At 40.3% G+C, this 26,311-nt stretch overlaps 1 protein-coding gene across 3 annotated transcripts in view; it reads right to left on the bottom strand.

Annotated features, from left to right (window-relative positions):
• Positions 1–26,311, bottom strand: part of LOC109925748 (amyloid beta (A4) precursor protein-binding, family B, member 1 interacting protein) — a 120,262-nt gene that overhangs the window by 56,414 nt on the left and 37,537 nt on the right. For all 3 annotated transcript variants that reach the window (XM_048611654.1, XM_048611658.1, XM_048611665.1), the window contains exons 3-6: positions 25,414–25,504; positions 22,376–22,692; positions 19,843–19,920; positions 15,938–16,097 (exon numbers count right to left, since the gene is read on the bottom strand). In XM_048611654.1, the coding sequence (XP_048467611.1) occupies positions 15,938–16,097; positions 19,843–19,920; positions 22,376–22,692; positions 25,414–25,504 (646 nt within the window). The remainder of the gene's footprint in view (positions 1–15,937; positions 16,098–19,842; positions 19,921–22,375; positions 22,693–25,413; positions 25,505–26,311) is intronic.

Here is a 26,311-nt window from a genome sequence, read left to right as displayed (position 1 = left end):
CTATATTCATCCAGGTCTACACCTTGTTATCTCTCATTTTAACATGGTGTTTCTTTTTACTGTAATTGAGACTGGGAATATCATGGGGACTAACTTACCTCCTTACTCCCCAAGTCAGTCTATAAACCTAGCAACTGAATAGTTTCCATTTGCCTGAATGAATGTGGTTGCAACAGTACCCAAGAGTCTTGAAACCATCCGATACAAAGCAGTGTGCTTGATCAACAGCTCATCCAACATCTTAACATTCAATTCCTCCATTACTGGTGCACAGTGGTAGCTGTGTCCCATATGCAAGATGCAATGCAACTACTCACCAAGCCTCCCTCAAAAGCACATTCCAAGTCTGTGACCTGTACCATCTGGAAGAATAAGGACAGTAGGCTCACGGGAATACCATGAGCTGCAATTTCTCCTCCAAGTAAGTTACCACTCTGAATTTGAGCTGTATCACTGTGCATTCACTGGGTCAAAATCCTGGAGCTCACTGTGTAATAAAACTATGCATGTACCTACATCATTTGGACTATAGTTATGCAGGAAGGCAGCTCAACACCACCACCGCAAAGACATTACCAATGATGGTCACATTCCAACGCAATTGAGAAAATGGTTTGAATTTTGTCGTGGATGAATGGGAAAGGTTCACAGCTGACCAGCTGCTGCATATTCAATTCCACCCCAACATCAATGCTGTGGGTTTCTATATCAATGGAGTTTTAAGATCAGTGGTATAAGATGTCTTAAAGGGCAATTTGGACATAATTCTATTTTGCTTGCCCAAAGGCAAAAAAGACATTCCAATTGCAAAGCACAGCACAGAGGATATTGTACTCTAATTACATGCTATTATTATACTCTGTTGGCAGTGTGCCACAAGCAAGGTTACAAAGGCTGACTAATAAACTTCCTGTTGGCATTGTATACAATATTGTTAAGGTGGCAAATTTGACCTCTCGTAGGCCCTCAAGTTAGCCTGTTCCTTCATAAAGTATTGTGAAATAATGAATAAAAAATATTCATTTGATTTTTTTTAACATTTACTTTCTGGAACTTTATTCTCTAGTTTGTAGATTACATTTACTCGAGGTAAACATTTCAGCCTCTAAAACTAAAGGGGTGGGAAGTACTTCTCAAGAAATCATGAATTAGCACCAGCAAGGCATGAAGCACTTCAAATGGGAATAAGTAAAGTAATAAATAAATCAGAATTGCCACAATCTCATTTCCTTGCCGTTTAAGATCTAAGCCCTGGCAAATTGTGAACACAACTTATGACTTCTGCTCTTTTAAACTCCTTCATGAGGCAGAATCAAATATTGGCAATTATAGGATGAAAGGCTGATTGCTGTCTGTAGCAAGACTATAAATGTTTTTCAATATATTCATGATGATAATGTGCACAGCAAACTGAAAAATACTCCTAATTTATCAAAACAAAGTCACTGTTAGGAAGAAAATAGAGACAGAACGATCAAGATGATAGTCAGTTCTACTATTAACATCAAGTGTACTTCAAAAGGCTTTTTGGACTCAAAGCCATTCATGGTAATTGCAGTGTAAACAGCAAGTCTCAAGTTTTAACAATGATAAATCAAATCTAACTTAAGATCAAACAATCTTTAGACAGTAATTGTTACTGAGAAACATTTTAACATCAAATTTTTTTCCCTTATCCCCATAGTACAATGACTCATTCATCAAATGCCTGTGTGAGTAAGGCATCTGAGATGGTTTGTGAAGTCTTTACCACATCGATCTTAGATAAACGCTGTTGTGTTATTCTTCAAATAACACCAGATGGTTTCTTCAGACTTTGAAATTGTGCCATTGGGCCATTATAAATTCATAGCCTCCAAGTTGCTAAATCAGTACCATAACCACTAGGTGACTTGGCCAATAATAAAAAGAATAAATATTTTTCAAGAATAATCAACAAAATGATAATGCCACAATTGATCAATTAGGTGGGTTATTTTGTTTTTCTTGGTGAATAAATGTGGCAAAGAATCTTACAAAACATCTACCTTGATATCAAAGCTCCTTTAAGAAGAGTGCTCTGGGTGATGACTAAGCTTAAATTGGAGCTGACATGCTTTTAAACATATACGGATGTTTATATAGATATACAGATGTTTATATATTTATATATCCTTGAATTAGGAGCAAGGGTAGGCCCCTTGAGCCTGCTCAACCCTTCATTAAGATCATGGCTGATTTGATCACTCCAAATCCCACCTACCCTGCTATCCTTTCACCCCCTTTCTTATCAAGAATCTCTCTATCTTAGCCTTACAAGTATTCAATGATACTGCTTCCACTGTTTTTTGAAGAAGAGTTCTGAAGACTTATGGTCCTCTGTGAGAGAAAAATTCTCCTTATCTGTAGCTTAAAAGGGCAACTCAATTTTTAAATAGTGATTCCTAGCTCTAGCTTCTCCCACAAGAGGAAACATTCTTTTCACATACACACTGTCATGATCCCTTAGGATCTTAGACATTTCAATCAAGTCACCTCTTACCCTTTTAAACTTCAATGGATACAATCCCTGGCTCATTGAACTTTTCCTCATAAGATGGAGAATGAGTATATCTACCTGCACTAATTAGAGAACAGCGCATACATAGTGTGAGGTTGTTTTACACCAAGAAATCTCATCTCCATAGAATGCCACAAGTAACATGCCAAGTCAGTGGCAGAACCAAGTTACATGTACTGCATGCACACAGGCAACTTTCAGGAATTTGCTCAGGGATACTGCTGAGGTTTTTAAGTAAGAGGCTCTCTTGACAGTTTCTGCCACAATCTAATGAGGCATCCATCTCAAGAATGCTGGTAAAATCTAGCCCAATATGCTGAACATACAATTTACTGTACTAAGTTTCACCTGGTATAATCTGCTTTCTCATATATTTTGTATAATTTATGCTGCAATTTCTGACCTACTGACTTCAAGTTCATTGCCTCTCTTGATTTGAACACATCAGCAATTGTTCTAAGGGTACCAAAATCACTACTTACCCCTATCCCTACATATCTCCTCTAATAAGTACCCTTTAGTTTCTGTACTTTATCTAAATTCTTGAACACACAGAAGATTTAAACTGAATTCCTGTAGCTTCAGGCTTTAACAAACTTCTGTGTGAAGATTTATCAAACTTTGTTTCTTTGTTGTGGAATGTTGATGTTGCTGGCTATGCTAGCATATATTGTCAATCCCTAATTATCCTTGAGAAGGCTGTGTTTTTGAACCACTTTAGTTCTTAGGGTACAGAGAAATGCACAAGAGTTGTTGGGAAAGGAGTTCTAGGAGTTTGACCCAGCAAAGGTGGGTGATATATTTCCAGGTCAGGATGAAATATAACATGGGGGGATCTTGCAGGAGGTAGTGTTTGCATGCATCTCCTACCTTTGACCTTATGAGATAGATGCTATGGATTAGGAAGAACTCTCAAAGGTGCCTCGGTGAGTTGCTGCAGTGCACCTTGAAGACGGCACACAGTGCTGCTTCTGTGTATTGATAGTTGAGGTAGTGAATGCTGAAAGAGGTGGTTGGTTGGTAATCAAATGGACCGCTTTGTCTGAGAAGATGTTAAGCTTCTTAAGTGTTGTTGGAACTGCACTTACCTTGGCAAGTGTGGCGTATTCCATCACAGTCCTGACTAGAGCTTTGTAGATAGTGGACGGCCAATGGGAAGAAAGGAGGTGAGTTGCTCACCACAGAACTCCCAGCCCCTAACCTGCTCCTGCAGCAATTGCATGTATATGGCCAGTCAAATTCAGTTTCTTGTCAATGGTAATTCTCAGGATGTTGATAGTAGAGGACTCACTGATGATAATATCATTGAACATCAATGGGAGATGGATAGATTCTCTCTTGTTGGAGATATTCATTGCCTGGCATTCGAGTGGCACAAATATTATTTGCTACTCAACAGTCCAAGTCTAGATGATGTCCAGATCTTGCTGCATATGTACACAAACTGCTTCAGTATCTGAAGACTGACGAATGCTGCTGAACATTGTGCAATCGTTAGTGAACATCCCTACTTCTCACCTCATGTTGGAGGGAAGGTCATGAATAAAGTAGCTGAAAATGTTTGAGCCTCACACTCTACTCTGAGGAACTCCTGCAGATATGTCCAGAGGCTGAGATGACTGACCTCTAACAACCACCATTGTTTTCTTTGTGCTAGTTATGACTCTAACCAGCAAAGAATTCTCCCCTTAATTCCCACTGACTCCAGTTTTGCTAGGGTGCCTTGATGCTATATTCAATTTAATGCTGCCTTGATATCCAGGGCAGTTAGGCACTGAAATTCAATGCTTTTGTTCATGGCTCCTGAAACTCTAGGAATTAAATTTAATATGCTTGTGAATATTCATTTGGGATGTCATTACCTTAAAGAAGTCTATATCCACATTGATTTCTGTAAATTAATGTTATTAGAAATATAGTCTTCAGGTGAATGTACATTAATTAGCATGATTATTCAATCTAAAATTAAATTTGGTCTGTAGGCTTACAGTTCCTTGAGTTTGTGTTGTACTCTAAGTATGAGCATCACATTGATATGTTTTCAATCAATCAACACTTGCCCAGCAGTCAGTGACTCCCTTCAATCTCCCATAGCTTCCTGGGATTCATGCTACCTACCCCAAGGGTCTAATTGTTTTTGAACCATTGTAGTCTGGAACTTCTATCTCAGTTATGCTATCCTTACATTCCTGATCTGCTGTCTTCCATAGATTGATGTTTTTATGACAACAAAACTTGCCCCTGAAATACATACAAACATAATGAACCTTTAAGTAAGACAGGTTGACATTTTTTTTTAAGAAAAGGGCCAGCCAGAGATGAATGAGAATGCAATTCAGTGACTTTCTGGAAAATTTCTATGTAGGTTACACCCAGTCTCGAGGAAGACCATGGGATGTCGCACCTGGAAGGAATTTCAGAGAACCACTTCAAAGGAAGAGATAAAATGTGAAAGCCTGAACCAGCTCCCATAAGTTGGCACTTCCAGATTGTGGACATAATATGAAGTAACAGAAAGCACTCTGGGCCAAAGACATGCCTGCATTTCCCCTGCCAGGAATACACAAGCGAAGAGATTAAAAAGCATCTGCCCCTCATGTGTGTGCTAGTTTGCTGTTCCAGTGCTATTGGGCTAGACTGTGCTGTGAAGGTTATTTGGGGGAACACCTACAGTACTAGGTTTCCCTGCACTTGCAGATTGAAAGAAAGGGCGAAATCTCACTTTCTCCCTTTCCCTCTCTTTCTCTTTCTCTGATTGCTGGAAGCAAGTTACAGGTCAAAAGCCCTGAGCCAGGAAACCCGACAACTTCTTTCAGTTAATTTGCAACATCCAGAATCTCCAAACCAACTGCTCAAATGCCACAATCAACTCTACTGGAATCACTCAGCTCGATGACTGTAATATTTCAACATATATTCCATATTGACAAAACAAGGACTGATTCATGTATTTTTTAAACTACTATCTTTTACTTGCTTCTTATTTCTAATTTGTGTGCATGTGTGTTGTATTTTGTTTTTCCCTGTGTTTCAATCTCCATTAAACATATGCTTTCTTTAACTCAGGAAAGCCAAGTTAAATTGGTTCCTTTATAACATAAATGCATAGGAATAGGGAAAGATATCCATGAGGGAAGCAATCCTTCATTTTAAATTAATCTTGCTGTGAACAACAAGGTGTGATCTTGGGATCATAATAAATTGGTCATAACAGCCTACACTCCTTACCCTAGCCATGTTACATTTCAACCTCATTCTAGGTACAGCTTTCTGAGTGTAAATATCAGACTATTGTTTAAGTGTGATAAATATCTGTTCAATTATGTTGCTTTTGTTATATCTTAATTTTGCAACACTGTAGTCTTCCTGTTGGAGGGTATGCAGGTTTTGTAGTGGTGTCATGTTTCAAGTGCTCCAGAACCATGCAGAGATAACACAGTGTGGATTTTTTTTTTTCTGAAGAAGGATCCTGACTCAAAACATGAACTTTCCTGCTCCCCTGATGCTGCCTGGCCTGCTGTGTTCGTCCAGCTCCACACTGTCTTATCTTTGACTCCAGCATCTGCAGACCACCAGAGCCATGTTATAAGTTTTCATGTACCATCATCTGGAATCCCTACATCTCCTGAAATGTAGTTGTGGCTTGTCCTAAAAGTCGTGCACAATAGATTTGTTGCATGATCATATACTGTTTGCATATTCACAGATTATATCTCTGTGGTAAACCAGTTTTGAGATTGTTCCATCCATTTTGATAAAAATTTAAACTAGCTGCTGTTAGGCATTTCATATCACTCACAGCCACAGAACCCTTTCCAATGGATAAGAATGAAACATTATATACAGATGGCAGAGTAGTAGAGGCAGTCAGATGGTTGAATTCTTCTGTATTTTAATGAGCATTTGGTTGTACTTTAACAATTTGAGATCCTGTTCTTTTGACCACACTTGACTGTGAGCCTTATAAAACAGAGAAGTTTCCTTATCCAGCAGTTCTGATGTAGTGACCTTTTGATATATAAAGCATTCATGTAAAACTTCAATTTAAAGACTGTATATCCAGATTGATCCAGTTCCGAAGATAAGTCAATGATTTGAGACATTCAATCAGATTCTCTCTGCGTACATGCTGCCTAACCTGCTGAATATTTCCAGCAATTCCTGTTTTTCGTTCAAACTGATGTTGTCACTCTGTTCTCAGAGGGACCATGTTCATTTATGTAATTCTATTAAACTCATGAATTTCAGGCAATTGTAAAAGCAGCTAGAGAAAAAGCATTCTGAGGCAAAAGGGATTTTTAAAAAATATGTAGCCTTTAAATGTTGTTTCATATAATGCTCATACAACTGATCTAACTATAGATTCAAACATCGTTTTTATTTGGTCCAAAATACGACGTGATGTTTTGCAGAAGATATAGTGAGAATCCTGTAAGATTCTAGTGCTTAGTGCAACACCACCTACTTCCAGCACTACTTAACATCCATCAATTGTACAAGACAGCACTCTATAACTGATCATATGGTGTACAACCACTGCTAAAGAATTCTGGGGTTTAAATAAATAACAGCCTAGGTAACAGTTTATATGTAATTCTGTCCCAAAACTAAAAGTTCATCCTGTCTCCCAACAACTTCAGTTCTTCTGGTGGAATTGATTATTCCAATGTTTAGCCTCCTATTTTCCACCCTCTACAAACTTGAGCTTGATCAAACTTTGGTGCCCACATCCTAACTCAGATGAAGCCATGATCACCATCATCCCTGTATTTACTGATCTCTAATGGCTCCTGATCTGGCAACACCTCAGTTTTAAAATTCTCATAGTTGTTTCCAAATCTCTGCTGGCCTCAATCCTCAGTACCTTCTCCTCTAGCCCTTCAACCTACTGACATCACTCACTCCTAATATTCTGCCTTTTGCCCATTCCCAATTTTAATTGCTCTACCATTTGTGCCCATGCTTCCAAATGCTTTAATGCTAATTTCTGGATTCCTTCCATAAACCTCTCTGTTTCAGTTTCTCTCTCTGCCTCTTAGACTCCCCATAAGGTTTAGCAATTTGATTTGCTTTTGGACAATCTGTCCTAATTTAATCCAATTTTATCTGATAATGTTCTTGTCAAACATGTGAAGATATTTTACCTCAATAGAGACATGGCATAATTGCAAGTTTCTTTTGGAGTATGCAGCCTAAAATATGCACTAAGTTTCTTGAGGGATATAATATACTTGCGGTAAATGTTAAGAGAAATGGTATTTAAGGAAATTGGAATCAGAAGGGCTAATTTTGACTTTGATGGTAGAATGAAATAGTAGGTCATTTTGCTTCAGCATTTTCGGGACAGAACAATTAGACTGTTATTTATTTTAACCCCAGAATTCTTTAGCAGTGGTTGCAACCATATGATCATTTACAGAGTGCTGTCTTGTACTATTGATGGATGTTAAATAGTGCTGATCTTTGAATCGTTCACAGTTTTTTGAACTGCATTTGAACTGTTCACATTTGAAACTACACTGTAGCAGTCCCCAATTATATTTGCATGAGAATTAATAATGAGGTGACCAGAACTGAACACAATATTCCAAGTGTGGTCTAACCGGGGTTTTATAGATAGATATAAAACCAGGGTGTTATGGTACCATACTAGTCACAATGCACTATGTGAGAAAAATCGGCTATTTGTTAGCCGATGCTTAGTCCACACCACTACATTATCTCCTATCCCAAGAGTTTTAATTTTGCCAACTAACTTCCATCTTATTAAAAGCCTCCTGAAAGATTGAATATACTGTGTCCATCAACTTCTGTTTATCAATTTTGTCGGTAAGATTGGCTGACTGGGAGATTGCAGAGAAAGGGGCTAAAAGATGTTTTTCAAGATGACAGCCGCTGACCAGTGAAGTTCTGTAGGATCAGTGTTGGGACTACAACTATTCACATTATATGTTACCGATCTGGATGAAGGAACTGAGGGCATTGTTGTTACATTTGCAGATGACACAAAGATACGTGGAGGAATTGAGGAGGAAGGAAGGCTACAGAAGGACTTGGGCAGGCAAAGACAGCAGGCAAAGAAGTGGCAGATGGAATACAATTTGGGACAGTGTAAGGCTATGCACTGTGATAGGAAGCATAGAGGTGTAGACTATTTTCTAAATGGGGAAAGACTTTGGAAAGATGAAGAAAAATAGACTTTGGAGTCTTAGTTCATAAAGTTAACATGTTGGTTCATTTGGTAGTTAGAAAGGCAAGTACAATGTTAGCAGTCGTGTTGAGTGGGTTACAAGAGCAGGGATGTAATGCTGAGAGTGTATCAGTCTCTGGTTAGACTGCATTTGGAATATTGTGCGCAGTTTTGGGCACTGTTTCTAAGGAAGGCCTTGGAGGGGGTCCAGATGAGGCTTACAAGAATGATCCCAGCGATGAAGGGCTTGTCATTTGATGAATGATTGAGGACTCTGGGTCTGTACTCGATGGAGTTTAAAAACATGAGTCAGGATCTCATTAAAACTTGCAGAATACTGAGGAGCTTGGATAGGGCACATGTAGGAAATTTCGTACTTTCTCCTAATATTTTCCACTTTTAGGAGAGACTAGGACCCGAGGGCACAACCTCAGAATGAAGGGACGACCCTTTAGAACTTAGGTAAGGAGGAAGTACTTCAGGCAGAGGGTGGTAAATCTGTGGAATTTATTGTCGAAGCAGGCTGCGGAGGCCAAGTCATTGAGTATATTTAAGACTGAGGTAGATAGGTTCTTGATTAATAAGGGGATCAAAAGTTATGGGGAGAAGACAGGAGAATGGAGTGAGAAATATATCAGCTATGACCAAATGGCAGAGCAGAACTGATGGGCTGAATGGCCAAATTTTGCACCTATATCTTATCACCTTGTGGTCTTATAAATCATCAAAAACTCTAACAAGTTCATCAAACATGATTTCCCATTCTCAATCATTGAAGTTGTAAATTAAGAGGTCCAAAGGCCTTGGGTTGAAGGAGAAATCCTTCTCGAGTCTATTCATGGTTGGATCTGGGCCTTTCATCCTTGAGGTCCCATTGCTATGGAGCTGAAAGCTGACTCCATTCTCACTCTCCACCTGGGGAAGTTCCCCAGAGGGTGCAAATTCATCAGGGAGCTGCCTGAAGTGGCTCACCCCATTCTCTTGGCCCTTTCACCTCCAAACCCCCCTCCTTGGGCGCCAGAAGAATTCGACCCCAAGAGGTTGCTCAATGGAAAGTTAATTTCATTGTAGCTTTTTGAGTTTCAGCAGTCATTGATTCCAATTTTGTACTCTTGAATAAATTAGCAGAAAGGGCAGGCAATTAACAAGTTATCTGAAAATGGTTATAATTAAAGATAACAAGTGACAACTCATAAAACAGAGCAGTTTGGCATTTGAAACCTTGGGTGGAGCAATAATTTTGAAAACATGCATATTTTTTCTTTTGGTCTAACAATATAGCGTGGTTTCAATTAATTAAACCAAAACAGAAGTACTCTTACAAATACTCTAGGCCCTTTAACCTACTGTTGCTGTTAGATATAATTGGCATTTGAATGTGAGATGTAACTACATCCACTGATGAAGTTGGTCATATATAGCTTTGACATTTCAATAGCCAACTGAGCAACATCACTGCATTTGATAATGACATAACCTTACATGTTGGCTAGTACCTAGCCTATTTCTAGCACTTGTTGAAAGGAAATGCTGTAAAAATAGGCATCTTTTCAGAGATATTTCATATAAGGTGATATTTTAACACCATTTCAAACTTTTTTTCCAAATAAAACCCGTAACATGCTTTATACATTTAAACATTTAAGTGAATATAGCTCATAAGCCACAGCACCTCAGGGTGAAGTGAAGTGTGCCCATCCTTGTCACTCACATGTTATTCAGCTGGGTTTATCAGTGGGGAGATATAGATGTGTCATTTCCATGTATTTGCTATTGTAAATATGGTGTGCAAGCGGTGGTGTACCATTTTTAATGAGGAACACATTGCAAATGATTTCCAAAGCTTTGTGCGGATTAATCATCAAACATACATTATCTTGTCTCTTTTGGTCACTTCCATTGCCGATCTGTCAGAACCCTGTGCCCTTAATTTAGTAGCTTTGTTCAAAGGGGTAATTGAGGAATGTTGACTGCCTTATCATCGCCAATGTGCTGTTTTAGAATTACACAGATACAGAACGTACAACACATATCCTAATCAACTAATTTTGATATTCCCAAGGAGGCTCAGTACTGAGGTATCGCCAAACTTTATTTCTGCTTTTCAGCAATTTGCTCACTTTGAAAGCACTTTTAACAGATCTTCTGCTCTTCCTGAAGCCTCCTTGTAAATTCCATTGCTTCTTTCAATCCCTTTGCCCCAAGATTTCTAGTTGTCCTAACTCTTCCCACATGTTCAGAATGACTGAGCAGCAGGTCTGAGCAACCCAGATATCTTTGCAATCTACTGCAGAAGGGAAGAAATGACAAAGGCAGAGTGCTGAGTTTCAGGCATCATAGCAGACCACAGCAACCCACTTGCTATTATCATCACTCAAATATGTATAGGTTGTAACAAAACCTTATGTTTTTATTACTGTGGGTCTGAAGTCACTTGTAGGCCATATGGACAGCAGTTTCCGTTCTGAAGGGGCACTAATGAACCAGATGGGCTTTTCCCCAACAATGATTTCACAGCCAGATTTTCTTCTTAATTGAAGATTCCATCATCTGCTGTGGCAGGTTTTGAATCCAAGTCGCCACTACATTTCCTGGATCATTGCTTTGGTAGTCTAGCATTAATACAACTTGGACATCACCTACCTCTGGCAGCGATGTGTCATGAGATTGCCCTTCTCCAAACAGGCCACACATGAGTATCATTTTGGAAGAAGACGTCAAACAACAGTAAATTAACTGCATAGTGTAGTACTACAAATGAAAATTGAAGATTTTTGAATTTTCTGGGTTCTACATCTTTTCAATTGGCTACAGGAATCTATGAAATATTAACCGGGCATCTGTAAGGGTATGTGATGGTCAGCTATCAACTAAATGCCTTTTCCTGAAGGGTGTTGGATGCTGCCAGGAACCATGGTTTCCCCAAGGTTTTGAGAACTATCATCAGCACATGGTTGATAGTAGAGGGAGGTGGTAGAAAGCTGTTTGTGTGACTGGATTGTGTTGTGCATTGGTGTACCACAGGGATCAGTGCTGGTCCCTTATTGTTTGTGATATTCATGAATGATGCAGATGAGAATGCGAGGGAAGTTGTAAGTTTGCAGATGACACAAAGGTTGGTTAGGTGGTTGATAGTGAAGAGGAAGGTGTTAAGTTACAGGAAGTTGTAAATGGATTGTTCAGATGGAAGGATCAGTGGCAGATGGAATTTTGCCCTGATAAATGTTAGGTGATGCACTTTGGAAGAAGGAACAAGACAAGGAAGTACTGAATGAATGTGTCTTGACACTAGGAAGCTCAGAGGAGCAGAGAGATTTTGGGGTGTTTGTCCACAGATCCCTGAAGGTGGCAGGACAGATTAATAGGGCAGTTAAGAAGGCATTTGAGATGCTTGTCTTTATCAGTTGCAACATAGATTATAAGAACAAGGAGATCATGTTGGAGCGCAGAGAACTTTGGTTAGACCACAATTGTGCAGTTCTGGTCACCACACCATAGGAAAGATGTGATTACACTGGAGAAGGTGCAAAGGAGATTCAGTAGGTGTTGCCTGTGATGGAGAAGTTCAATTATGAGTAGTGGGTGGATAAGCTTGGGTTGTTCTCTTTGGAGCAGAGAAAGCAGAGAGGGGACCTGATTGAAGTGTATAAGATTATGAGACATGGACAAAGCTCTGAAGAAAGGTCACTGGATTCAAACATCAACTCTGCTTTCTCTCTACAGATGCTGTCAAACCCACTGAGTTTCTTCAGCAATTTCTGTTTTTGAATGGCACGCAGCTGTTCCCTTAATCAAAGGGTTAATAACGAGGGGGCATAATTTTAAAGTGAAAGGCAGGAGGTTTAGAGGTGATTTCAGGAAAATCTTTTTCTGGTAGCAGGAGTCTAGAATGTACTGCTTAGCAGGGCAGTTGAGGTGGGAAACATCACAACCTTTAAAAAGTACTTGGATGAGCATTTTAAGAGTCATAACATTCAAAGTTATGGGTCTAGTGTGGGAAAGTGGGACTAGTGTAGTTAATAGTGTATTTTTGGCGGTACATACATGAGGGATAAAAGGGCCTATTCAGTACTGTATGATTCTATGGTTCTGAAGGAGCCAACTCAGAACCGACAGTCTCCATCACAACAGGAAGGTTCTGTACTCACTGAGAGTGAGGATTACCTATGATGCCCATCCAGGGACAGTGGGGATCATTGCATGGTATACAGGAAGCTGCTCTTTTATGTGGAGCTTCAGTCACCAGATGACCATTCAAAGATGAAAAGCCAATAAATGGACAGATCTACGCTCTTACGCCGTGGTTAATGACATCATTCCATGCGATATGTCATAAAGCAGAGGATAATTATAATTGAACCCATGCAGTGACCAGTAGATCATAGAGAGGACCGTAGAAGTTCTGAAAGGCTGATTCTCATGCTTGATCAAGTCAAGGAGTGTGTGGCAGTAAATGCCAGTTTTTGAGAAGATTTGTAGCTCGGGTTGTGGATGAGGTTGTAGACTTGCTTACTGAGCCAGTGCATTTAATTGCGGACATTTTGCCACCCTGCTAGGTAACATCGTCAGTGCACCTCTGGTGTCCCACTTGTTACTTATATGCCTCGGTTTGCTGGGGTGGTTGGCATCACTTCCAGTTCTGTTTCTCAGTGGTTTGTATGTCGGGTCCAATTCAATGTGCTTGTTGACGGAGTTTCGGTTGGAATGCCAGGCCTCCAGGAATTCCCTGGCATGTCTCTGTTTGGCTTGTGCTATTATGGATCTGTTGTCCCAGTTGGCACAAGCCAAACAGAGACATACCAGAAAATTCTTGGAGGCCTAGCATCCCAACTGGAACTCCATCTACAAACATGTCGAACTAGGCCCGATTTACAAACCACTGAGAAACAGACCTGAAAGTGATGCCAACCACTTCAGGAAACTGAGGCAAATAAATAACAATTGGGACAGACACTAATGCCTCACTAGAGGCGCAGTGACGATGTTACCTAGCAGGGTGATGAAATATCTGCAACCAAACACACCGGCTCAGCGAGCAAGTCTCCAACCTGAGTAAATGCCAGAGTGACTGACTGCCCACTTCATGACTTTGTTTGACAAGGACTCAGACTAGACTGCAGACAAGGAGATCATTGGCTCTAGGATATCCTGAACTTCAAGCTGAACAGCCCTTGGATAATTGCAGCTCAGATGTGAAGGTGTCCATAGTGCCAGAGGGAAGCTTGTGACATGGATCCTTGGCACCAGGCTTATAGTAACCAGTAGTCCGTCTCCTCTACTTGCCAGTAAAGACAGTCTGAGCCCAATACTAAACCCATTACAAATCATCAGGCTGTTTAGCCCCAATGTGACAATGACTTTGCTATCAGTTAGATAAACAAAATCAGCACCAAATGAGTACATCCTTTCCTATGTGATCTCCATGATTAACAAACCAGAGAAGATTCAGATGAAAATAAGGAACAGCAGTGTACAAAGCAATCTCCTTGAATAAGTAAACACAAAATAGGTGGATACTCAACTCAATACATTAATGACAAAATGCAAAGCCATCACCATCCATCAGAATATATTTTCAGTGAACCTTAACACTGAAATGCCCAGAGATGAACAGGTCTCCATCAATAATGTAACAGAATAAGTGCACAATTCTTATACAGCTGTAATATTGCATAAAACAATCTTAATGAATAACCAACCATGAGCAAACTAGTACCATCAATGGTTCGAAACAAACAGCTATTCTGCTCTTTCCTAACATCGATCCATCACCTGGTACCCAAATGATGGTCTTTTATCAGAGATAGTAAGAACTGCTGATGCTGGAGTCAGAGATAACTTCTTCTGAAGAAGGGTCCCGATCCGAAATGTCAACTTTCCTGCTCCTCTGGTGCTGCCTGGCCTGTTGTGTTCCTCCAGCTCCACACTATATCATCTCTATTGGTCTTTGATTATCTTATTCATTCAGGGAGGATGTGGGCTTTGCTGGTTAGGCGAGCATTTATTGCCCATCCCTAACTCTCCTTGAGACGTTGGTGGTGAGCTGCCTTCTTAAAGTGTTGTAGTTCATTAGGTGTAGTAACAGCCACAATACTTTGAGCAAGGGAGTTCCAGAATTTTGACTTAGCAACACGGAAGGAACATGATATGGTTCCATGTCAGAATGGTAAGTGGTTTGGAAGGAACTTACAGGTGGTGGTGTTCCCATATATCTGCTGGCCATGTTCTTCTAGCTGGAAGTGGTCGTGGGTTTGGAAGGTGCAGTCTAAGCAGCCTTGGTGAATTTCTGCGGTGCATCTTGTTGGTATACACTGCTGCTACTGAGTATTGGTGATGGAGGGAATGGATGTTTGTGGTGTCAATCAAATGGGCTGCTTTGTCCTGGTTAGTGACAAGCTTCTTGAGTAGTGTTGGAATTATTTTAGAGCTGCATCTAACAAAACACTGAAGGTCAGGAAGATTGGAAAATATTGTTTTGTGATGAGTTTAAAAGTTCTGGGATTGAGGTAGCTCTTGATTCACTGCAATCAGGAGGAGCTGCTGGTTCCATCTGTGGACTGATTTCACAGCAGTCTGATCTCATCTAATGCATTCTGAGGAAGAAGTCCAGAGTCCTGGTATAGCCTGATATTCTAAGAAACAGCATAAACAAGCAACTGGTGTTTGATTCCAAAAAGCTCATAAGAACTACATCTGTCTGAGCATTATCTGAGCATAATATTTTGGTCTCTGGAGTAAATGAAGCAGCTTTTCAAAGGTAAAAGAAACCTTAATATTTGCGTGGGTTTCCTCCAGATGCTCCGGTTTCCTCGCACAGTCCAAAGATATGCAGACTAGATGGATTGGCCAAGCTAAATTGCCCATAGTGTCTAGGGATGTGTAGTCTAGGTGGATTAGCCATTGGAAATGCGGGAGTTTGGGTTTAGGTGGAATGGTCTTCGGAGGGTTGGTGTCAACTCAATGGGACAAATGGCCTGCTTCTGCACTGTAGAGATTCGATGATTCTATGAAGCAGTTCCCAGTCAGGAGAGTGGCATAGTTGGTGTTTAAGTACAAATTAATTGCCCTAGAACTTGAGAAATTAACATTATAAATACATAACATTCTAGCGATTGCATGCAAAAACCATTAAAAGGCTTAAAAACTATATTATAGCTTCAAACTCTCTTTGTGTTGTGGATAAAGTTTTATAAAATTGCACATCTTACCAATCTGTAGTTCTGGATTTTTTTCATACAGGCACCAATCCACATTGCAGTCACAGTGAGACTTCTCAAATAAATTGTCCAGAACTTCTCTCACAGTCTGTCTTTCATCGACCATCAGTGTTTTACTGCTGCTATCATTCATGAGGACCTTAACAACCAGCTGATGGGTAAAAGCAAGGATTATGATAGAACGCTTGAATAACCGAAAATACAATTAGTTACAATTCCTTTGTAATTTAGAATGCCAAATAATGTTTTGATCAAAGTGCTGGCACGGCGGCTCATTGGTCAGCACTGCTGCTGCACAGTGTCAGGGACTCAGATTCAATCCCATCCTCCGGCGCCTGTCTGTGTGGAGTTTGCACATTCTCCCTGTGTCTGCATGGGTTTCCTCCGGGTGCTCCGGTTTCCTCCCACACTCCAAAGATGTGCAGGTTAAGTGGATTGGCCATGCTAAATTGCCCGTAGGGTTCAGGGATGTGTTTGTTAGGTGGATTAACCATGGGAAATGCGGGGTTACGGGGACAGGGTGGGTGGAGTGAGTCTGGGTAGGATGCTCTTCAGAGGGTTGGTATGGACGTGTTGGGTCAAATGGCCTGTTTCCACACTATAGGGATTCTATGATTCATACTATATGAAGGGAAACTGCTAGAGTAAACAGAGAGAAACTATTTCTGCCATTTGCAGAGTCTAGGACTAAGATACATAATCCAAACATTAGAGGAAGATCCTTTGGAATTAAAGTTAGGAGACACTAGCATGCAAAGGATGAGCAAGTTTAGAATTCTTCTTTGCATATATGCTTGATCATTTATTAATTGCAAATCTGAGATTAGTAAATTTGGTGTCAGGAAATATGAGATCAGCTGCGATCAGCTGGAAGCTCCGGGTTGACAGGACATCTACCTTCAGGAATATCAATTGAGGGGAAAGCATGATTATGGTCACTGAAGTGACTAAAAGGCCTTTCATTCCATTAGGTCTCAACTGTGGAACTAATGGGAGTTTCTCACTAGTTCCCTGACTAATGGACAAGAATCCAATCAACGAAGTAGAATCTGATTCAGAAACCCTGAACAAAGAGAAAGAGTCCTGTAGAGAAAGGGAGAGAGAGAGAGAGAGAGAAAGGTGGGAAAGCAGCAGGTGCTGTGAACATCAAGTGAAAAGACAGTTCCTTATGAGTGAATTCTGTTGGGAGCTCATTCTCTGCTCAAGAGATGGGGTCTGTAGGAAATTAAGAAGGAATTGCTGGAGTGCACCTTGCTGGACATCAGTTCCCAGATTCTCAGAGGATTGACGGAAGCAACTTTTGACAGACACTAGACATTACAACTCAATGAAGCTGGGACAAACAGGCCTGTTGGAAACTGAAAGAAGAGTTAGACTGTTTCTGGTAAAGATAACAATTCTGCAGAGAGCATTGTATTGTGGTGTATTGTATAAAGGTTGTATGAGGATTTTGCTATGTTAAGTGAGAATAGCTTTTCTTCAGTTTAGTATGTTAATTACCTACTAAGTAATCATGATGTGGAGATGCCGGTGTTGGACTGGGATGGACACTGTTGGAAGTCACACGACACCAAGTTATAGTCCAACAGGTTTATTTGAAATCACAAGCTTTCAGAGTGCTGCTCCTTCATCAGGTGAAGTACTCACCTTGAGTTGGTCACAGGAATTCAAAACTCTGACTAAAAGATATCTGTACCTTTGGGGATCATAACAGGATCTTCCCTTGACTGACCAACCCCCATCCTAACTCCCCACCTACACCCACCTTTACTGGCTCCAGCCCTGACTCCTTGACCTGTCGTCTCCTCTCCACCTATCTGCTCCTTTATCCATCTTCCATCTGCCTCCCCCTCTCTCTCTATTTATTTCAGAATCCCCTTCCCCTTCCCCATTTCTGAAGAAGGATCCAGACCTGAAACAGCAGCTTTCCTGCTCCTCTGATGCTGCTTGGCCTGCTGTGTTCATCCAGCTCTACACCTTGTTATCTCAGGATCTTACTTAAGTTCTTTGTAAATGTATTTCTGATTCCACTTGACAATCCAGTATTTCTCCATATTTCACGGGGATTGTAGCATAGTGGTAACATCACTGGAATATAAAGCTTTTAGAACTGATGGCTCCCTGGTCTGCAGAGGGAGGCCAGCTTTGTGGGGGTAGCTGCCTCTGCTGACAATAAGAAGCCTCCCTGCATGTAGCAGAACAATGGCATATTTATAGATGGCTAAACTGTGACCTAACTGTGTCCTTAATTAGTTGAATTCACTGCTCCTCCTCAATAGTCTGGGAACATGCACATGGACTGCATCAGTTCAACAACACAGTTCACTACCTTCTCAAGGGCAACTAGGGTTGGGTAATAAGTGTTGGTTCAATTAGCAACGCCCCACCCAATGCTGAACTTCATTTCCATAATCCATAGAAAAATTTGCTGGCAATGGAAATGCATCTGGGAACTGTCCTGATATAATTCCCCTCCATTTACTCAGCTCCCTGTATTCAAACTGGCCATTCTGGGGCAGGGAATAGCCATTTGAATGGCTTTAGTTTCCCCAGTACTTAATCAGAGTAAACTTCTTCTCATCGAATGCAATGTGAAATGGCAGGTAGGCCATCTGTTCCAAGATTCCTGCTGGTGAAGCTTTTGAGGAAGTTAGCAGGAAGTGCACAAGGGCAGCCGGTCAGGTTAAGTTGACCTTTGGTTCTGTTCTTTGCTGTTACTTGGGGGAAGTGCCTTATTTCCTCCAGATGGTCTGAGGAGGAACGAGCCATTTCCTTACACACATTGTGGCAACGTGTACAACCCCCAGACAATGGCAACAACAAGCAAATCACACTTTTTGCTTTTCAGTAGAGAATTAGATATTAATAAATAAGTGGGAAAACTAAATTAGCATGTTTTCCATTGTTAACTACCTTGTTTTATTTTTACTCATTAAAGTAATATGAGAAATGAAGGTTTAATGCTTTTTAAGGACTGATTGGCATTCTTCAGCCTCTGTTAACAAGTTAAGTTTAAATAATCAATCGCAGCAGACCCATGAATAATAATGTTGATGATAGGAATGATTAGATAGCATTGACACAAGGTTTACGCAGATATGAGGGAGTAGAGACACCTTGCACCTTTCTTTCTCAGTCCAACCCCTACCAGATCCAGCAAATCATCCAGAATGATGTTCCACTCACGGGGGATATTGTAACCATGAGAAATGAGTGATTTTTGGTCAGGAGGGAGGATAAATATCAAAGGTCTAAATCATAGCATCATCCCACCTACTTTCGGTTTTAATAGACACATGACTAGGAATGTGCAGGAACGTAGAGTGGGAGTTAAAATCAGATCAGCCATAACCATATTGAACGACAGAGCAGGTTTAAAGGGCTGAGTCGCCTACTCTTGTTCTTGTGTTCGTATGAAAAGTTTCCAATGGGAACCCGGATTAATCTCTGTGGTACAGGTAGCCAATCACACTGGGTATAAACATTAAATTAATTTTGAGGGGGAGCTAGTATTTGGCCAACAGTAAGTTGGCCCCTCACCACATACAGTATCTGCCGTCTCCATGGAGACTACCTTCCAGCATCAGGCCAGGGTCCCATCAGAGCCAGTGGCTCTGTGGCCCACAGAGGGTGTGCTGGCACAAAGGGCACATTCAATGCACCCAGAGGTGTCTCCCCTCCACTCTGAGGGACCTAGCTGCTCTGCCTCTCAGGACGTTAACTTCTCACCTTGAGAGTTTGAAGTCCCACTGAAATAATGTGGAGTCTTTGCCATGAGTTAACAGAGCTTTAAAATTCAATTTCAAAATTTGGCAGGTTCTGATTTGGCCCCCTGACCTCTGAGTTATGAGTCTACTAATATTATCACTGTAGTACCATGTATGTAAACTACTGACCTTTTTAACCTTTGCTTCTTTCAGCTTTTCCAAAGCGAGTTTGATTTTGTCAGCTTTTGCCCGGGCTTCTCGTTCTTCCTGCGAAACAGAAAAATTTTTAGGATTTATGAAAAAGATCCCTGGAAAATGCATAGATGGAGAAAGATGGCAGAAAACTGCTACATGGTGGGATTTGGGAGTCCTCATGCATACATCTGCTCAGTTAGCACAGGCATTTAGCAGTTAATAGGGAAGGCAAATGGGATGTTGGCCTTTATTTCAAAAGGAATGGAATATAACAATAGAGATCTATTGCTAAAACTATACAAGGCACTAGTCATACCACTGCTGGAATACTATGTATTTTTTGGTCCCCTAATCTAAGGAAAGATATACTGGCATTTGAGGCAGTGTAGAGAAGGTTCACTCAGCTGATCCCAGGTACAGAGGGATTTCCCCAGTCGTCTCAATCACTAGCTTCACCCACATTCCTCTCAATCACCAGCCTCTCCACCCATCCTCTCAATGGTCTCTCCTCCAGTTCCTCTCAATCACCAGCCTCTCCTCCCATCCTCTCAATGACCGGCCTCTCACCCAGTCCCCAGGCCTTCCCGGTCCTCTCGATCACCAAACTTTACTCCCCCACCACCATCTCTGAGTCCTCTCCTTCATCAGCCTTCCCATCTCTTTCCATCATTCTCCACTCCCTGGAAAAATTACAGTTTATTGAACTGGGTTAATATAATAATGATAAATTAGCATTGATGAAGGGTTGGTCAATGGACAGGAAGCAGAGTGGGAATAAATAGGACATTTGGAGTTTTATCCTGCAGATTGCTACAAGAATTATTGGGAAAATCTTTGTTATTACCCGTTATGTTGAAGGTGGCCAGAGGTAATGATTTTGCCACTGTTTGTCAGTCTGTTAATCTGTTTGTCAATATATCTTAGAATAATCAATATATCTTAAAAACTAATGGATAGATTTTGACAGAAACCTGGTACACAGTTAGGGAATGCCATAAGGAAAGACTTATTAGTTGTGAACCAAGTTGCATATGCAGATTTTATTAAATACCTGTTAATATTGAAAGATTGGGTTATTGCTTTCCAATTCACTTACGAGGCTTCAGGCCAATCTACATCTAACAACCTCCTCTGAAAACTCTGCTCACATCTTGATAGCTGCAGTAAATTCCATCTCAGCAGTTGAGTCAATCCACAGCATTTTAAAAGGGAGTCAATTTTCCCTATCTTCAGAGCACAAGTGCAAAGCTCTAGATTATTAATTCAGTAACATCAACTCTGTGCTACTGTTCCCACATTTGCAATGTGCCAATATAGCTTACTATGACAAAGAAAATATAAAATATCAACGTACTTTTCCCACAATTCCGGTTGTAACTATTAAGTCTGAAAAAGATACATAGGAATTTTGCACATGTGGTCTCCTTTCTAACTGTCAATAACACCTGTCAGTATGTTGCTGGAATTGTACTGGATGCAGTTTCATTTTATAAGTGTTAATGTGGTTTGACTTTATTTTATGGAATCCATAAATTGATACATCAAGAAGGAGGTCATTCAGGCCATCATGCCTATCTTGGCTCTCTGAAAGACATATGCTCAGACCAAATCTCTCAATCTTACCCCATAGTCCTGCAAATGTTTTCTTTTCAAACAATTAATCGAGGTTATTATTAAATAATTTCAACCTTCCTTTCAAACAGTACATTGCAGATCTTGATCTGTTTTTCCCTTGGGTCGTTTGTCAATTCCTATATCATAAATTTGAGTTCTTTGATTACAAACAGTCCTGTCACTGGAAATGATTTCTTCTCACTTACTATAGAACAATCCTTTATGATTTTGAACAGTTCTTATACATCTGTCTTTAACTTCACTAAGGAGAACAGTACCAGATTCCTAACATTTACATAACTGCAGTCTTTCATCTCTGGGCTCATCCTTGAAAATCTTCTCTAATTCCTCTGCAAGATCTTTCCTCTCTAAAATGTGGTGTTCAGCCTTGAGCCATTTCAGCCATCAGATGGGCCCCTTCTGTTTTCCAAAGAGGTAAATATCTTGCCGAGCTTTTCACCATGGCAATGCAATCTTTTTAAGCTTCTTTGCATAATCACTAACATGGGGCATAGAATTAACTATTATAATTGACACTGTAAATCTTTGTTTTAAGTAATCAAACACTTGTTTTACTGTAACTCCAAAGGCTTTTCAGGGCATTAATACAGGAAGTTTGTTTTCAACAACTAACACAAATATAAATGTTACTATAGTCAGCAAAACTCCATGTGTCCTTAATCACAAGAAATGCAACTTCATACTTCTTTCTAATTATATAATTTCCTCACCCAGTTCCTTCTTCTTTTCCCTCCTCAACTCTTGAAGATATTGATTTGTGCTGAACTACAGCTTTGTAGGTACAGAACTCCCTCCAAGATTGTTTCTTCATTATCAGGGTAGACAGCAAGCCTTAGCATTTTGCGATGTATTTTCAAAGGGTTATTTTTTTCTTGGAAAAAGGAACTCTTACCTCTGTCAATGGTTCTGGTGGTTCCAGAGGTGGTGGTGGTGGAAGTGACACAGAAGCTGAACTGGGTGGTGGAACCATGTCAGGTGGAGGTGGTGGGAGATCTAGGCTTGGTTGCTCTGCATATCCTCTCTGTGACGCTGAGGGAATCGCTGAATAATGTGGCATTGCATTGGAACTCCAAAAATTTGAAGCTGGGGTAGCTTGAGATGTAGCTGTCATGGCTCTTGCATTGCAGACTTGCTCTGTCTGACTGATGTCCTGCATTAGGTCTGCCATTAAGGCATCCAAGTCGGTGTCTTCCAGTGCATTGAGAGACTCTAGCAGAATGAATTGGCAAAACTAAAATTCAATGGTACTATAAAGAGCAAAGTAACTGCAAACTTATAAGATTCTTTTATCAAAAAGCAAATCTGGCCAGCAGAATGGAATGCAGGATTGGTTTATTCTCTACTCACCTCCTGTACCTTGGTTTGAACCCAGCCTTGAAGGTCTCCTCTGTCTACCAGATGGAAGGGTTCTGTGTGAAATGAATGCTGATGGGGAGTGGAATTAATTCTGTCATTTCTTACAAAGAGCCAGCACAGGCACAACTGAAGGCTGAATGGCCTTTGCCTCAGCTGTGAGAGTTACAGAATTCCCAGAGATGTGCTTGTATGAGGGCGGCCAATGAAATGCCACATGTTCTGTGCCTACAATCCACCTGTTCCCCACTGCCCCTGCTGCAATATTACCAGTAATGGCCCAGTGTTGGGCTATCTCTGCATGTAGCAATTTGGGCTCTTACATGGCCAAACAATAGCCTTGTCTCCACCACCTCTGGAATTTAACGTGTAGAGAGAGAGGCCTATGCCTATTGACCAGCCTTGTAGCTTTCATTGTGGGGACTGGTGGCAGGAAAGAGGTGTTACCTTCTTCATGGGTCCTCTGGGCCTAATTGAGAGCCCCTTGAGGTCTTCCTTCACCTACTCCTGGTTATCTTTCACCATCTGGTCTGGGACGGTTGGGGATGTCCTGGCACACTGTGTAATTCTATTTGAAGAATAATTCCAAATGGGCCACAACACAAAACTGAAACTTTGGCAGTGAAATTTGTTGTAACTCACTTTGGGGTACAAAACTGAATACATGCTTCCAGCACAAACTCAAATCAGAAGGTTCAAGACTTGGTGGAAAACAGAAAAATGCGACAACTTGCTTGTGCTTATCACTTCTCCAAAGGTTGCTTTCTGTTTTCCATAACTCTTTCATTTGCTTTGCTGTGATAAAGGGTAGGCATGTAGATGAAAGGCTCACAGTGGTTTTAGGTCTCTTTAGGAATATGGATCTGCAAAGCAGTGTAGGGCCTGCTCAGCTCAATATTCTGAAGCAGCTGGCAAGTGAAGTGAATTTATTTTCCAAAAGTACTCTTCAGCAAGGAGGAGCATAAGTGTTTATTCCGTTCTTACAGCTTGAGTCATTGCTGGTTGGTGGCTCTAAAATCATGACAAGTACTGCTGGCACTAATGCTAATTTAAGCCTCTCAGCAAAATAGAAAATGAGCATGAATCATAGTCAAATATAACTGATACGATGCAATGATAATGTCTGAAAACAGACAATAGATGTATGCCACTCCAGATGTAATTCTGAAGCAAACGTGATTTCACAATAAATAGGAAAACATCTATGTGTGTCATACTTCACAATCTTATACACATCATTACTTGAGATCTAAAAATAACTGAGCTGATATTCTAGTCAAAGACAATACTCAATAACAAGACACTGGTTTTGGCACATTTCTATCGCTGCATTCAAAAATATAATAATGTTGGGTGGTCATTTATAAGTATCATATGAAGGCTTGCTGATGATATCAAGTTAGGTGACATGGCGAGAATTGTGAATGGGAACAAAAGATTGCAAATGTCCTCTGATTTCTGAAGTGAGTGGTCAAAACTGGCAAATTGACTTCAGTATGGGGAAAAGTATGATCATTAACTATGGACTGAAGAAGGATAGATTGCAATATTTCCTTAATGGTGAGAACTATGGAGCAGGGAGATTTAGGGTCTATAAGTTATAAATTATAAATAATAAACTAATGGATTATTACAAAGCTAAGGCCAATGGAATGTTAGCTTGCATTTCAAGGAAGCTGGAATGCAAAGGTGCAAGTTACGGTATGCCTATATAAAGTTCATGATTAGAACCTATTTAGAGCAGTATTTTGAATTCTGGGCTTGATCTACACCTTAATGAGCATACAGAGTTCACAGAGTTAAATTCTGCCTTTCCTTGTCCCAACACTTTCACTAAAACTGGAAGAAAATTGGATTGATGAGGCTGGGATCCTGGTTTAGAATTTTCATGCTTTCACATCCCAGCCAAATCAAATTCATTCTTTTGAGGGTTAATTATCTTTCTTCTTTATTCATATCCTTAGGCCTTTGTGTGCCTTCTATTTAACTTTCTCTCTGCATGACTCTCGCAAAATTCCTTTTGTTCATGTTTCTATTTTGTTTAATTGAAAACTTCTCATTTCTGTATTTCTCTTCCTCTTCCTCTGAGTCTGTTTCCTTTCACTTCTATATGCTTCCCCATTTTTTTTGTTAATTGGCAAAAGTAGCCATGAGGAAGAATTAATAGAATATATTTGAAGCAGATTCCTAGAACAATATGTCGTGGATTCTACCAGAGCTAAAGCTATTTTGGACCTCGCAATGTGTAATGAGGTTGGTTTAGTAAATTATCTCAGAGTGAAAGATTCTCTAGGGAACAGTGACCATAACACAGTTGAATGTAACATTCAGTTTGAGAGCAAGAAACCTAGATTGAAATCAATGCACTAAACTTAAAATGAGGGTAATTACATAGGGGTGAATTTGGAGTTGGCTGGAGTAGACTGAAATTTAAAAGCTAGATAATGGAAGTTAAAAATGAATAAGAAAATAAGTTAAATCAAAGTTTTCATTTAAAGGCTTACTTAGTTACATCCACATTTAATATAAACCTTTACTACAGATTATACTTCATGCATCACGGAAAAATGATCTTACCATTTACATCCGCAAAACCAATTGAGAGTTTCAACTCTGAATCCTGATTGGACGTTGTAGTTGAGGGTGGGATAGTATCCACACCTAAACTCTGTAAGAAAATTTGAAGAGTGAAACATTCAACACTTTTAAATCCCAGGATACAAGTAAATGCTAAACAGGGTGAAAAGCATTACAGATTTTGGAATAGCGAGAAAATGGTTAAAATTTGAACATCTGTTTTTCTACATTAGAACAGCTTTTGGGGTGCAGGAAATATTACCTGATTTTAGAAAACCTGCCATTTCTATTTCCTAAGAGAGTGAACAAGAGAATTATGAATAGATTCAGTTTTCCACTGTCGAACTTGTGATGTGGGATTTTGCCAATCATACTCACAAGTTCAGGGCTAGCTTGCAATTACAGACTATTTCTGATTTAATGGCACTTTTCTCAGCATGGGTTCTGGTTGGATGTGATGTGCGGGCAGGCAGTGGGCATCGTACTTGTGCCGCACACCTGATGGCAGTAATCAGAGACTCGATATGTCTTGGGTGATAGCATGAGACTGGGAAGCTGCCAGTACTGAGGGGGCACCACCAGAAAGTTCACCAATAGCAGAAGGATGGCCCTTACATCAAGCTCTGGATCTGGAGTGGAGGGAGACAATTGAGGCTCGGTGGAAGTGTCTTTTAAGGGGCTGCAAGTGGACTTGAGAAGTTTGTGAGGTCAAAGGAAGCATTTCTGCTTGTCCCTGACCCCTAAGAAAGTAATGTATTAAAGAACCTAGAAATAGCAAGAACTATAGATGCTGGAGTCAGAGATAACAAAGTGTGGAGCTGGAGGAACACAGCAGGCCAGCCAGCATTTCCAAAGAAGGGTCCTGACCTGAAACATCAACTTTCCTGCTCCTCTAATG

Source organism: Rhincodon typus, chromosome 2 (genome assembly GCF_021869965.1).
Source record: "Rhincodon typus isolate 14 chromosome 2, sRhiTyp1.1, whole genome shotgun sequence".
NCBI classification, from domain to species: Eukaryota; Metazoa; Chordata; class Chondrichthyes; order Orectolobiformes; family Rhincodontidae; genus Rhincodon; species Rhincodon typus.
The sequence above is the reverse complement of the archived record's forward strand: the minus strand, read 5'-3'. Positions and strand labels throughout refer to the sequence as shown.